Source organism: Urtica dioica, chromosome 3 (assembly GCF_054948205.1).
Source record: "Urtica dioica subsp. dioica isolate 48M chromosome 3, U.dioica_male_clone48M_v1_H2, whole genome shotgun sequence".
Lineage (NCBI taxonomy): Eukaryota > Viridiplantae > Streptophyta > Magnoliopsida > Rosales > Urticaceae > Urtica > Urtica dioica.
In genome coordinates, this window is record NC_142758.1 from 39470158 (window position 1) to 39485647 (window position 15490).

General features: G+C 37.7%; 1 protein-coding gene across 1 annotated transcript; it reads right to left on the bottom strand.

Annotated features, from left to right (window-relative positions):
• Positions 1-230: 230 nt before the first annotated feature.
• LOC149402759 (putative 2-oxoglutarate-dependent dioxygenase AOP1) lies at positions 231-13684 on the bottom strand. The gene is made up of 3 exons (XM_089609849.1): positions 13257-13684; positions 12811-13138; positions 231-542 (listed from the first exon to the last, which is right to left on the bottom strand). The coding sequence occupies exons 1-3, from the start codon at positions 13652-13654 to the stop codon at positions 297-299; spliced, it is 972 nt and encodes a 323-aa protein (XP_089465975.1). The 5' UTR covers positions 13655-13684; the 3' UTR covers positions 231-296.
• Positions 13685-15490: the final 1806 nt, after the last annotated feature.

Here is a 15490-nt window from a genome sequence, read left to right on the forward strand (position 1 = left end):
ATCGGAGATTCTCTTAGATCATGCATTCATGTCAAATGAGAATATGTCATCAACATATATGACTATAAAACATTATCTTCGTGTATCATCTTTAAGGCTACTTATAAAACGATAACGATAGAAGCATCAACAAGTTGGTTCCAAATGAAAATATAGTAATCAGCGACAGCAAATGAAACTAAGGCAATAACCAAGTAGTTTGTGCATTGAATAGGAGCGAACACGCCTAGTTATTCCAAATAAAGTTTATATTTATTCACTTCCAGTATTGTCACGCTTAAACCGTATTTTTTTCATCAAACACCACAGTAAGTCTTGAGAGCAGAATCAGCATTTTTAAGATCAGTAATCAAGAACTTGTAGAACTCGAAGAAGTAATAAGGCTTGTACATCAAGGGGTGTTCTTCATCGACTAGCTCTTTCGGGGTCTTGATCAGGTAGTCTTCTTTTGGATCTGAAAGCAACCCAACCGTGTACCTTGGCTTGTTTCCACTCATCGTAACGCGATGAACTGGACAATGTAGTCGACCATTTGCCAACACCTGTAGTGAAAATTCCAGTTCCAATGCTCCAAATATGAAAATAACTAATGAATTGTTCATTATCATAATTTTTTTTTAATTTTGTTTCATTTGGGTGTACCAATGACTTTTGTACAGTTTTATAGCAATCAATTTTTAAATTATTTTCATCATGATAAAAAAAATATTAAACTACTATTGAAATATGTTAAAAATATAGCTTTTTTTTATCAAACTAAATTTGAACATACAAAAAAAACATACGCGATTCTAAACTACTATCATGTTAGAAGGTGACGAGCCTAATATAATAGGAGTGAAAAAAATCTCACATGAGAAAAGAAGAGCAACTTTGTGAACTCCAAAAGTGTATAAATAGAGGTCCATAGGGTATATTCTATTCATCAAGCAAGAAACACTTTATGTTAAGTGTCTATTGTAAACACCTCTCCGATTTGGGTTTATCGTGATTTTGCAGCAACAAAGTGGATGTAGCTTTCGCATTGAAAGTGAACCACTATAAATCTTTGTGTCCTTTATTTGCTATTGTTTAATTTCATTTTCTGTTTGTATTTGGGGTTTCGATGAAGAAATCCCAACATATCAATGTTTACCATAACTAGTAAAATAAGAACAAAACATCTCTAGAATACAAAATTATTCTCAATAATTGGGATTAGGTTTGAGCAGTATAGTATTGATATATGGTATAATACAAAAGAATAATTATTTTGTTACTAAAAGAATATTCTATATTGAGCAAAATAATGCTCTTAACATTTTGAATTTAGGCAATATAATATCTTCTATTTCTAATCATAAACATACGTAAGCGTTTTACAGTTCTGCAGAACTATACATCTTTTTATAACTCAACCACATAAGATATACTATTATTTAAAACTGAATTTCATTACTATTCGACTTTAATATGTATTTGTTCTCAAAATGATATTATTTATCATATATGAATATTATAGTTGACCATGTATCAAATTTCACAAGTAACAAATAACGGTATAATTTGGTGGAAAGTAAAATGGTAAGGTATACGTATTATTTTTCACAATCTAAACTCCGACCCTTGTTCGGAGTTATTTTGACGATGATTTGGCGAGTTCTATGTCAGTGGTTCCCTCGTCCTCTGCTAACCTTCCTACCCAGGAAAGGCAGTGAGTGGCGAGGTGTTTGTTTCAAAAAAAAAAAAGTCGGGTTGGTGTTTTTGAAGGGTAAAAAAGTGTGGATATTTATTTTTGTCGTTTACTCTAGCATATTTTTCACAATCTAAAAGTCGCTTTACCCGTGAGATCTTTTTCTGTGTTAGAGTATGAGTCTATTCTTTGGTTGAGCGATTCGTCTACATTATTTGAATTTTATTATTCTTTTGGTTATCCGAGTTTAAATGTTTCATATACTCAATTATATAAATGTATGAATAAAAAAATAATCTAAAAATATCCTAGTATATATGACTATAATACACATTATATTTTTACACAAGTATAAGTTATGTTACTATCATAATTATGTGTCATAAAAATGAAGAATATCGAAAGTAAATTTTTGTTTCGCTATAAATTAAAAAAAAAAGAATTGAAAAGATTATGTACGTGATCTTTGTTAGTAATAGACAGTCTAATTCCGAGGAGCTCGAATGTCACAGTCCATACTCTTTGTCAATGCGCGGCTCAATCCCGAGTTTCCGGATTCTTGGATTTTAGGGAACGCCCGTCCCTTGTGCGGGAGAAATGTTGTGTGTACCACAGTTTTAATGAGATATCTATCGCCACACAAGCAAAAGGCGATGCCGTGCGGGCCAAGGCGGACTTGCAAGATGACTAGGAGATCACCTTGTAGGAGGTTCGCTATGCGATCGCCGTCTGATGCCGTGGCGTGACTGCGATTGAGAACGCGTGTCGTCGGACCACTTTCGAGTTCTTTGATGAGATGTTTCCCTCAATGTATTACATGCCGCCCATCAAGGAGCCACTGGTTGTTCTTCCCAAAGAGAGGGCCTAGTCGGCCAACAATCCTCGTGGTGGCAGCGAGGTTGTCTACTCGGACAACTTTCCTTTCGGCCTTTCGGCGGCGATGAGAAGCAGATCGACTATGGCTCCGAGCAGTCAGCCTCATTTTTCTTGCTCTCATGCACTTGTTTAGCACATGTTTTGATTTTTTATATATGCCTTTTTTTAAGGCTTATGCTATTTAATTTTCGGACCCTTAGTGGTCGCTCTCTTCTGTTTCGGATTGTCGAAGGATTTTTTTGCTTTACTTTTGCCTTATCTAGTCTTTTATGTGTCTTATTTTCTTGATTGATCGCATTGCGTCTCATCGATCTGCACAATATTGCTTTCGTCGCTTGGTGACTTTGGTTCCCGTGGACGCATCCCAAACAAGTTACTTGTCATGCGAACGCGGGCCGTTAATTTCCAGCGAGCTCATTGCCTATCGGCGAGTGCATTGCATTTTGGGTGAATCCACGCAAGTGAGACCTTATTCTTAGAGAACGTGGTGCTTGTTGGGTGCGTGTTGTGTTTCGGGTTAGGCCGGTGGGATAGTAGAGGCTTTATTCTCAGCGAGCGTGGTGCCTGTCGGTACTCATGTTGCGTTTTGGGTTAAGTCGGATGATGGCGTTCTTTCTAGTGAGTACGTCACATATTAGGTAAGGCGAAGCTTTATCTTCTATTTTAATTCGCGTGTTGTCCTATTAACCCCCCATATTTTTAAGGTTTAAACATGTAAGCTGAATTTTTTTTTCAAAAGAAAACTAGATACGAAAGCTCAACTTTTGGATTTTTATTGATCATTTAGGAGTTACGGTTCTTCGCACTTGGCCTTGTTATAAGAATAGAAATAAAGCTTAAAGAAAAAACAATAGGCGACTTTTGATGACACTTCCAATTGATAGCACTGCCTTAGGTGCATGGCGTTCCAAGTATGGGTGAAGGTGTGGCCTTCCATGTTTTTGAGCTCATACGTCCCATCGTGGATCACTTTGCGGACTCGGTATGGTCCCTCCCATGTTGGGCCTAGGACACCGGTCCCCTGCACCTTGATGTTTTGGAATACCCTTCTTAGGATGAGGCTTCTGACAAAATTTTTTTGATGTTTTATTTTTTAGTTGTAGTACCTCTCCACTCGCCTTTTTTGTGCGCCGAGGTGCGTTAACCCTATTTGTCAATAAAGTTGAGTTCGATTTTCATCACCTCATCATTGTCTTGCTCATCTAATGTCTCGATACGGAACATTGGAAGGTCCATCTCAATGAGGAATACAAATTTGACCCCATAGGTGAGGGTCAAAGTGTCTCGTTGGTCGCATTTCGAGCAATCGTTCAGTAGGCCCACACAAACGAATGGGAGTTCTTCAGCCCAGGCTCCCTTCTTCTCCTTCATCTTTTTCTTCAAGTTGTCATTGATTTTTTTTATTCACTGTCTCAACTTGGCCATTGGCCTGCAAGTGTCTAGGGGAGGAGAATGTCTTGCTAATTTTCAACTGGGCGTAGATTTCTCGGACGCGCGGGTTGTCGAACTGTGATCAGTTGTTCGTCATGATCGATCCGGGCATGTGATGGCAGCATATAATACACTCCAGAAGAAGTTTTCCATGTTGGTTTCGGTGATTTTTGCCAGCGAATCCGCTTCCACCTATTTGATAAAGTAAGTGATTGCAACAATCAGATGCTTGTATTGCTTCGGTCCCTTAGGTAGTTATCCAATTATGTCGACTCCCCCGCTTCACAAAGGGTCGAGGGAGAATGATCGGCCAAAGTGGGGCAGGAGGCTGTCGAGGGACGTGGGAAAATCTTTAACATTTATCTCATTTTTTGGCCCACCGTGGGAGTACTTTTTCAAGGTCAGCCAAAAGTATCATAGTTTCACGATTATATGTGAAATAGATTGCCCGGCAGTGTGATTTCCGCACACGCACTCGTAGACCTCACAGAGTACACCCCTAGCTTCACTTTCGCCCAGACATTGCAAGAGTGGCATAAAAACCCTCGTTATAGAGCGTGTTCTCCATCACTGTACACTTTGCGGCCAAACTCCTCATCTTTTTGGCCTCTTTATCTTTGGGTAGGATTCCTCTCGAGAGGAAGTAGACTACGTGGGTCATCCATGAGGGAGTTGGAACATCTCCAAATACACCAACGTCCCCTCTCGAGACATACGATCGAGACAACAACTATATGGGGACCGTTCCTAAGCCTTCCTCGTTGATTCTTGACACAAGGCATGCCCATGCTTCGGGCTTGGCATTTGATTCTCTTGAAACTTGCCGGATCTCAAACCACAAAAGCGGTTCGAGGTTTCCATGAACTTTTGCCAAGTAGGCCACCATGTGTTGCTCTTCTACAGTATATCCACCTTTCACTTTATTCACAACGTGTTATGAGTCGCAGTGAATTCATAGGTTTTCAATGTCTAGCCTGCGTTACAATTCTAACCCCATAATAAGGGCTTCGTATTACGCCTCGTTCTTCAAGACTTTGAACTGAAAACGCAATGCGTATCTCAGGTTTTCCACGTCAGGGTTAGTGAGTACGACACTTGCTTCAGTCCCCCGGGCATTTCATGCGCCGTCGACGTATAGCTCCCAAACTAGCTATGTCGAGTTGTTATCCCTCTTCTTTGACGACTTACTCTTGTGTCCTTTGATTGATTCTATCCATCCTTCTCCAAGTCTCTCTTTCCTTCATCTCCCTCGAGCCGAGCCTCGCAAGAAAATTCCGCCACAAAGTCGGCCAAGGTTGTCCTTTGATGGTCGTCCTAGGCTAGAATTCGATCATGAACTCGCTTAGTTCTTGGGACGAGATCACCATTCGTGAGGACGTACCTTTTTGCATTGCCTTTCCGATGAGGTGTTCAATTCGCACCATGATCGGATGGGCCTGGAAGTATGGATGAAGCTTTCTTGCTCCTACTAACAATGCTAGGGACAACTTTCGATCTCTGTCTACCGAGACTTGCATCAAGGAGAGCCTTCCTCACATAATACACCGGCCATTGATCCTTGTTTTCCTCGCATACAAGCACAACACTTATAGCCTTTACAGAAACCACAATGTTAATGTACAAGATTTCTAGATCCTTCGGGTTGGATAGGAACGGAGGCGAGCCAAAGTAGGCCTTTAGCTCGCAGAATGCCTTTTCACATTCTTCAGTCCATTTGAATCCGTCGGTTTTCTTTAGTGCCTTGAAGAATGGCTAGCATTTTTCGGTAACCTTAGACACAAAGCGTAACAAGGCGGCGATTATGTCCATCAAACTTTCGACCTCCTTTACTCTTCGCAAAGACCTCATCTATAGGAGCACTTGATCTTCTCGGGGTTTGCTTCAATCATGCGCCGGCTAACCATATAGCCCAATAATTTTCCCGACTCAACCCCACCTGCGCATTTATTGTTGCTAAGCTTCATTTTATAACGCCGTAGAAGCATGGACGTTTCCCATAAGTCGCGGACGCGGTTTGTCGCTTTTAAACTCTTGATGAGCATTTCGTCAACATATATTTCCATTTGTTTAGCAAACACTTGGTTCACCAACTGTTGGTACGTGGCTCCGACGTTCTTAAGGTCAAATGACATGACCTTGTAATAATAAAGCTCGCGGTTGGGGATAAACGTCGTCGTGATTTGATCCGACTTATGGATGCAGATTTGATTATAGCCTGAATAGGCGTCCATGAAGCTCAACAGCTTGTGGACCTCCGTGGCGTCAACCAATTGTTCGATTTGAGGTAGTGGAAACTGTCATTTGGGCAAGCTTGGTTGAGATCTTTGTAGTTTATATAGATTCGCCACTTTCCATCTGACTTTCTGAAAATCACCACGTTTGAAACCCACTTGGGGTGTTCCGCGTCAGTGATAAAGTTAGCGGCTATGAGTTTTTCACCTTCCTTGGTGATGGCCAAGTATCGATCCACACTGAACGTCCGCCTTGGCTGCACTCTTGCCGTTATGCCCTTATCGTCATTCAGGTGATGCACGATAACCTTGGGGTCTATCCCCGACATGTCAGCGTGTGTCCACCCAATAACGTCCTTGAACTCTTGAAGAAAGGCATAGAGTTGATGTTAGATCATGGTCGAGAGTTGGGTGCCAATCTTGACAACTTGGTTAGGTTTGGCGTCATCCAACATGACATGGAATAGCTAGGTCGTCCGGTGCCTCTTCTATTCCTCATTTTTTGAGAGTCCACCTGATCGTCTTTTCGCTCATCTCGGCCATAGCTATTTTGGTTGTTACCCTCACGGTCGTCCAGATAGTCCCCGACTCCCATATAGGTCTTGGCTCACGCCATGAGTTAATTCATGCTCCCAGGGACGCGTCCAAATATGGAATTCAGGAAGTTGCTAGTATACGATCCTTCGATGATTGCAGTATTAGCATCATGGTCGTCCAACCCACCAACCTTGTTTAACTCCTCAGTGAAGCGAGCAAGGTATCGCCTTAGCGATTCGCCACTCTCTTGTCGGATAGACCAAAGGTACATATTGGACTTCTTTTATACCATGAGTGTGGCCAATCGAGCCAGAAACATTTCTCGAAATAATCTAAACTTGTGGATGTTTCCAGCCCTCAGGCTCCGAAACCACTCGAATCCCGATCCGGTGAGGGTCAGGCAGAAGGCCTGGTAGAGGGTAGCCTCGGGTTGACCTTGCATCGTCATCCAGGTCTTGTAATTGTTGAGTCCTGACCCAAGATTCATGCATCCCTATTATTCGGTTTTTCAAGTTTTGAATCATAATGACAATGTCCGGACTGTTCGTCGGAGCGATTTTTTGGGCCAAAGACGTGACTTGCAGCCTTTCATTGGATGCTTGATCCACTATATTTGTCGATGGATTCCCGAGGGTCAGAGCCATTGGCGCCTTCCTACGGGAGCTCTGCCTTTCTCATAGCTCTCCTTCTCGAGAATTGCTCTAAGCGTTCAAGTGCTCCCTCAAGTCCCCACTCACTGTCTAGAACGGAATGGCTTTTCTTAAGCGCGTTCTACTATGAGCGTCTCGGCTATCGTCATTGTCGTCTTCCCATTCGAGCCTATCGTGAGTAGCATGTCCAACCTCCCCTTGACCTCAAGGCTGCGCATCTTATGGAACTGCCAGAGTTTTCACATGCCCATGATGCCGCTCGTCTTTGGCCCTCGACAGGGGTGGTTGTGTTGTTTCTCGGGTGTTCCGATCGAGTACATGAGTGACTGAACTTGGTTTTCTTGAGTTCAATTTCCTCCACATAATCGAGGTCTCGCTTGTCATTGGGGTTGTCGGCATTTGCCTCGTGGGTCGGGTTTTCTTCCTCGACGTCATAACCGAGTAGATTCGCAATGAGAGTCCTATCTACCTTGGGTTAAGCAATGAGTTCGGCGAGTGTCCGGTCAGTCTCTCCAAGGAGGTTCGCGCTCTCGCCTTGGGCGGTTTGGTCGCCGGGATAATCCTCGTTCTCATGAGGCTTCCGGTCGCCTTCCCGATGGCCCAGGAAACGACAGTGATATCTCAAACTAATCGCTCGCGGGGCTTGATCTTGCCTCGAGCTAGTTGCTCGATGGTTCAGGTTATTCCCTGCCACGGATGTGGCAGGTATTTCACTCATCTCTCGAGAGCGAATACAAATGAAAAGAAAAGAGGTGGTAGATGAAATGTGGTTGCCAAGTCGAGAAGTTCCCTCGTTCTACCGCCAAAATATTGTCGCTCGTTTTCGGACAACGATTTAGAGACTCTTTCAACCCAGGGTCAGACCAAGTAATCGCACTCAAGCCTATGTGTCTTGAACTTGGTATCCATAGTCCGTCTATAGCCAAGAATGCTCTCTCATGTCCACCAAGGTATCTTGAAAACAAGAAGAATAGATGAACTACAAAGGGGAAATGGAGGCGTTGCCTCTGTTTACATCTCCAACACTCAACAATAGAATGTTTGAGGTGAAAAGGAGGGTTAAGTATTTAGAGGAAAAAGAAGAGTGAAACGAGCTTCCACATAATTTCGTCACAGTTTCAAGGCTCAAATTTGGTTTGGTGTCGAGTTCTCTATTTACAGAGTTTGAGGAGCACACCTCCAGGCTGAATGAGCCTTTTGGGCGCTCCCTCTAGATGTGTCGCCGAGACCTGGTCTGTATGTGGCCGAGCGGCCGAGAGTCGTGTGGACGGGAGGCTGAGGAGCTCTGGGAGCCGAGAGGCCAGCAAGCCGGTGACCGAAGGCAGACTAGCCAAGAAGCCTTAGCCAAGAAGCCTTGGCAGGGGGGACCTGGTCGAGATGCCCTGGCCAAGAGCTCTTGGTCGCGAGGCCTTACGGCCGAGTGGCCAATGGCTGAGATGCCCAGTCAGTAACTTTTCAAAGTTTCGTCGTTCCGTTCCGATGGCTCAAAATTAACGGATAACAGAAAGCACGACAATCAAAAGATGATATACAAATGAAGAACAATAGCATTATTTTGGTATTAAAATATAGCCACCAAATATTAAAAAAGTGAGTGATGCCAATTCTACTTAGACTAAAAATCAGAGTAAACATTTCATGAGGAATAATCACAAATTATTTAAGTTTTAGTTGCTTATTATTGACTTCAAACTATGAAATAGCCAAATGGTTATTTTCAATTAGAATTATAGTGAAATTATTTAAATATTAAGGAAATAATTAAGTTAACTAATGCCTACGTCTTTATAGTATGACGCATCTGTCTTGTTTGAATTTTGTGTAGTTTTCTTAATTTATTAACTAACTCTCCGGTAATATGTTCAGTAGTTTTTTTCTTTCTGTGAAACAAATAGGATTTAAGAGTCAAGTATGTGTACAAATTAATAAACACTTGTAAATAATATTATTAATTAATCAAAAAACATTCCTTGATTTCACTTTATTGACACACAATATCCTTGTTTTAAATATTGTATGTTTCTTTATAATCAGAAAGCAGCTTTATTAAATATTAAAAAAGTGTTTATAAGCGAATCATATTCATATCATGTTTGTTTTTCTACAGATGAGAAAAAAGAAGAAGAACACGGACATAATAAACCACCATACATATATAAACCAACAAATCCATATAAATTGAATCTTGATTCTTAACAAATTACAAATAGTGGAAATTTGTTACTAATTAATTAAAAAAATTGTATTAGTTAGTCAAGAAATTGAAAATAAGATATTTTCTTTTAAATTAATGACGAAACTATAAAATGCTACAAAAATTAATATTATTAAAAATTACAAAAATTAAATAAATTATGGAAATGAGTAAATCGCTAAATTAGTTTCAATAAAAAGCTCTTTTTTTTAATATAAATATCTTCGAACAGAAAAATTGTAAACTTGAACATAATTTTATTGTCTAAAATGTGTTTGGAAAAATAATTCAAGCAATTTAAAACAAAATTAAAAACTTGGTATTTCTTAATTGAGTTTGGTTTTTTAAAGGGACAATTAACCATATAGTTCATTCAAACATCCTATACATTTTGTAAACAACTAACCTATATATAGATGGGACTTTTAAATTATATCTCAACTATCATTTTATTTAAGAAAATAGCTCATATTTCTCATACTTCCAAAATTGCCATTGGTTTCATAAACCTTCGTTCTTATTTATTTGTTAATTCCAAATTTTTTCCAGCTATTCATCATCGGATTTGAATCATGAAATCGTTCGCCAAATCGGAGACATGTATTTTGCTTTTTCGAATGGTAAATTATTTTTACTATCGAATGGCCGGACTGTAAATATTATTTACCATTAAAATTATCCTGCGATTTGCAACCAGGATATTCGACGACTCATATGGAATAGATGTTTAGGATCGTCGATTTCGCAGATGTTCTTCTATTGTTCTTATAATCTGTTTGTCTAGGTTAGTCATTTAAACCTTCTTAGTTTATGTGTTGTCCTGTGTAGGTGTTTAGGTTCTTTGGTTTCATAAAACTTCGTTCTTATCTGTTTGTTAATTCCAAGTTTTTTCCAATTATTCATCATCGGATTTGAATCATGGAATCGTTCGCCAAAATCGGATACATGTATTATGCTTTTCCGAATGGTAAATAATATTTTGTATCGAATGGCCAGATTGTAAATATTATATACCATTAAAGTTTTAGAGTTTCGGTTATGGTGTTTTATGGGTTAGTCGAATTGAAAATAATATTTACCATATTTATAGTTAATCTAACAGAGAATTGATCGGAGATGCGGGCTAGGGTTTCGATTATGATGTTCTATGGGTTAATCGAATTGGAAATAATATTTACTTACCATTTTTTCCAAGTCTGAGAATGGAGACGTCTTCGTCGGATTCGGAAGTGGCGAAATCAGAAAATTGGTGACAGAAAAGGAGGTCGGAGGCAATATCGAAGGATTGAAGGATTCGAAATCGACAGAGAGTACGGATGCAATATCGGAGGATTGAAAGATTCGGATGCGAAAATTTTTGTGTGTATTTGATGAGGGGTAAGATAAGAATATAATATTGTTTGGTGGTGGATTGAGCTAGTTACCTAATTTAAGTGATAGTTAATTGAGCTAAAATTTTAAAGGAGGTGGTCAATTTAGACTACATACCTAGTCGGCCCTTTTTATAGCCAAATTATTTAAAAATTTAAAAAGGTAGCCAAAACTGAAACAAATATATGCCTATATTAGACTTTTTCATTATTGAAATAATTTGGCTATAATATTAATGAAATGTAACTATTTGACTAGTTTATATAATTTCCTCTTTTTTAAAGGCGGAACTTTTGAATTATATTACGAAGAAACTATATAAAATAGCTTAATGATTACTTTCCACTAAAATTATAGTCTATCTATTCATATATTAAAAATATAGTTAACTTATGCCTAAGTCTCTTGTAGTATTAGTTCATTTAATTTTTTTAATTGTTAGGCAGCTAGTTGTAATGAGTATTTTGATCTTATACCAAGTTTTTTTCCTGCCTATATGCGATTTCTAATTTTATTTATCATTCCACAAATTACGATAAAATAAAAGAGTATAATGCTAATGGTTGGAAAACAGCTCTTATTCAACTCTTTCAAATATATATCAGAGAGTGGCAGGGCATAAATTTTTTAAGAGTTTTATGATGAGCGTACGTATTATACATGTATAAGTTTGATAAACGAAGGCTGTCATTTAATTATTTTTTAAAATGATCATTTTTATTTGATATTTGATGAAATATGGTGCACTAACCAATCAATATATGTAATTTTTATTTATTTAATAAAATAGTGTAAATATTTCATATATAATTTGGTTTTGGCACTAGTGTTCCCCTTACTTGTCGTGTAGTTGTAGTTCGACCCCAAAAATGTTTTAATTTCCGCAGCCTCTTTATTTTTGGCATCCCATCAGAAATTTAAATTCAATTTTTTTTAATAAAAAAATATACTATTTCGAAAAGATAAGGTGTAATATTTTATAAAAAATAAATAAGTACGAGAGGAAATATGTTTAAAAAAATCATTATTTTTTAATCTTTAATACTATACTTAATAAAATAGTTAATGATATTTCTGAAATGCGCATAACATTAGTTTCTAATGTGTAATTTTTATTTGTAGCAAGTATAAACGAAATTAAATTTAAGGTAAGTGAAAACATAAATAGAATCCTCGTGGATGTAAAAAAAAAATAAAAAAAAAATATAAAAAATAAAGTTTTGGGAGGTGGACGCTACAAAATAATCTTTATTATGCAGTTTAAATGAATGAAAAAAGGGAACATAATTTTTTTTATTTGTTCTTTTTTTAATTGTCTTTTGTTGATGCAATTTTCCAACGTTTTAAATTGTCAACTTGAACAGCCAGTAGTTCCAAACTTCAAATGTCTATTTTAAATAGGTATAGTGTGAATAAAATAACAAGTTCAAATAACGCGTGCCTTTTCTTAATGGAGGAATTGAAAGTAACCACGGCCGTATTTCTATACTTGAAGGGTAATAATGTTATTAAGGGTATAGTGTCTATCTATTCATATGAAACGATAGAAATTTGAAATAATTAATGTTTCATTAATTTTTTATAAATAGTAACGTAAATCTATTACGCTATCAAAATAACAAAAAATATAGAGTAAATTTATCGTAAATATGATTATTTACGAAATATTTACAAAAGTTTTTAGCTATTTACGAAAGATTTATAAAACGTTGACTAAAACGTAAATACTTATCATATATGGCTTATATGCTAAATTTTTGTATTATTAATTCCCTGTCACCGACTACATATTTTACTTAACAAGATAATAATTTGAATAAATAAAAAGAGCAAAACAGGAAAACTTACAAATGATAAAGCTTCGCCCAGAATGACCATGAAAGAACCCGTGGAAAGTTGAGCCGAAATCCATTGACCATCCTTTGTTTGGATCTCCAAGCCATCAACTTGGTTTTGACTCAGAATATTAACCAGTCTCTTATCTTTGTGAGCCTGCAGTGATAGTTTCTTTTCCGCACCAATTTCAAGCTCCTTGTATTTCACGAATCGGAGCGAGTAGTTTGTCGAATCAAAGTGCTCTTCCAAGTGTTTTTCGATCCCCAAACTCTCAAATATCATCGTCCTTACGATTAGATCGAGCTCTGATAGTTGACCCACGTATGACTGTATAGTTTTGCTGCCATAATAATCCGCAAAAGAAAAAAAAAAATTAAAAGAAAAATATAGATCGCAAAATATAGTATACTATCAGTATGATCTCTATAACAATCCAAGTAATAAATTAAAGAAAATACCAAAGGCCAGGGTTCCCTTGATCACACAGCATATTGGTGAAGCTTTCAACATTTTTGGGGATGGTTGCGTCCTCAATACTCATCATCTCGTACGAGCTCTTGGCCGAAATTGTTTGGCCGAAGCCGTGGGTGAAATAGGGGATGTTTGAAACATTCCGTTTCTTTGTTTCCAAAGGAAGGTCAAACAGATCTTGGACTGTTGATCCAAAAACTTCCCTTCTTAGTTCTTGTGGCATTTGATTTAACACAGCCTCAAAGCACCCAAACTCCTCGAGGGCTTGTTGGACCTGAGACCTTACCGATTCCCATTCGAGTGTTTTTGGTTTCAATGATTGAACCGAGAAATCAATGACTGGAAGTCTCATGCTTTGATTTGTCTCCATGCTCATTTTGATCATGGGCTATGTGTTTACAGGTATATGCCAACTACATATGCATATATATTATTCTAAGAAGTTTATAATTCTACAAAATTAAGGGTTAAAATAGTCTTTCTTCCACCCAGATGGCAGATCCGAATTTCAAGGCCATTGTTATTTTATTTATTTAGTTTTATAAACTAGTATGAATTCATGTAGCTGAAGTCTAGATTATTGTCATGGATTTTTTTTAAACAGATATATTTAAGGGTCTATTAGGAAAATAGGCAATTTAAACATTTGACATTGTTAAATAGCCAACGTTTGGTAAATCTTAGGTAAATAATCACTTTTAGACGTAAATCGTAAGTAAATATCCATTTTCATATACCAAAACGTTGGCTATTTACTTAAGATTTATGTTTGAAGTGGCTATTTACCAAAGATTTATCAAACGTTGGGTATTCAGCAATGTTAAATTGGCTATTTTTCTAATTTTTTTTATTTTTAGTGGATGACAGCATAAGCTGAGTATATAAATTGTAATGTATATTTTAGCGATAAATTCATTATTTAACGAAGTTCTTCAAAAAAAAGAAAATATTTAAAAATAAGTAGCCAACGTTTTGTAAATAACTAGAAGAGTTTTTAATTAGCCAACATTTTGTAAATTTTAGATAAATAACCAATTAAATACTATGACATCTTGTGGATGAGTTGAAATTTCCAATAATGCCATTTTTTATTTTTCACGTTTCATTGAATTAATTTGGGAAATTTTTAATTTCAAATTTTGAATACTTTCATATTTGTTCATACTCTCTCTCTCTCTCTCTCTCTCTCTCTCTCTCTCTCTCTCTCTCTCTCTCTCTCTCTCTTCGGGCTTCAGGGACGGCAAGGGATCCCTGCAAATCTCGATGCCCGGGGGCCGCCAGATCGGAACATCACAGAAAGAAGGCGCCGACAGCACGGGATCGCGCGGGGAGGACGACCAAACGTGGGTATCTTTATCGCACAGATTCAGGGGGCACGAAGGACCAGCCATGACACCGACGCACGAAACACCGAAGCAGAGAGGCACAACCGCACCTGCTGCTCGTCGAGGCTCGTTGCATAGCTCGAGGAAGATGGGAGTTGTTGGTCTGGGGATGGGCCGGTCCTCGAGGCACGCGCTGAAAGAATGAGCCAGTAAGTATGAGAAGGGCCGACGTTCAAATCAGGTGTAAATAGTTATAATTAATAGTGTTAATATTGTTCATTTGCAATAAAAAAATATTATTTATTTTGTAAATAGTCAACATATTCAAATATTAACTGAAAAATATTCGTAAAATACAAGTTAATAATTATAAATAGTCGTTACGAAATACTCAGACTGAAGTTAATAAAATACTCTGATTAAAATTAATAAAATACTGTGATTAAAGTTAATAAATATTCAAATTAAAGTTTTTTTAATTGTATATTTGGAGAATTTTTTAGTGAGAATTTTGATAGGATATTTCAGTCAATTTATGCCAATGAATAAGGGGTCATGGCTATTTACCAAAAAAATTACTAAACGTTGGTTAAATAGCAAACTAAAATGTAAATATGACTATATATCAAATGAACCCAAAAATTTATCTAGCAAATAAATGCGTAAATATTTTCTTAATAAAAATGTGCTAAGATATAATAACTGTTACAAGGCTAATTTGGTCCGGTGAGAAGTTGTGGCTTAGGACCCACGCTTGGGTACACCCAGGAAAGACCTTAGAAGCGAGTTTCGAGAACCTACCCCGAGAATCCCCGACGACCAATCCGGAAGGTTGCGGCCATCACCATCTTTCACCGAGCATCGTCTAGATTCCCTTGCACGATTTCGAGCTGCGC

Bases quoted from the DNA above. Each gene is read 5' to 3' on its own strand.
- LOC149402759 (XM_089609849.1), bottom strand. From the start codon at position 13,654: ATGATCAAAATGAGCATGGAGACAAATCAAAGCATGAGACTTCCAGTC. The intron at 13,139-13,256 runs GTATTTTCTTTA...TTATTATGGCAG, and splicing joins CAAGGGAACCCTGGCCTTTG to CAAAACTATACAGTCATACG. The intron at 543-12,810 runs GTAAGTTTTCCT...TTTTCACTACAG, and splicing joins TGGGCGAAGCTTTATCATTT to GTGTTGGCAAATGGTCGACT.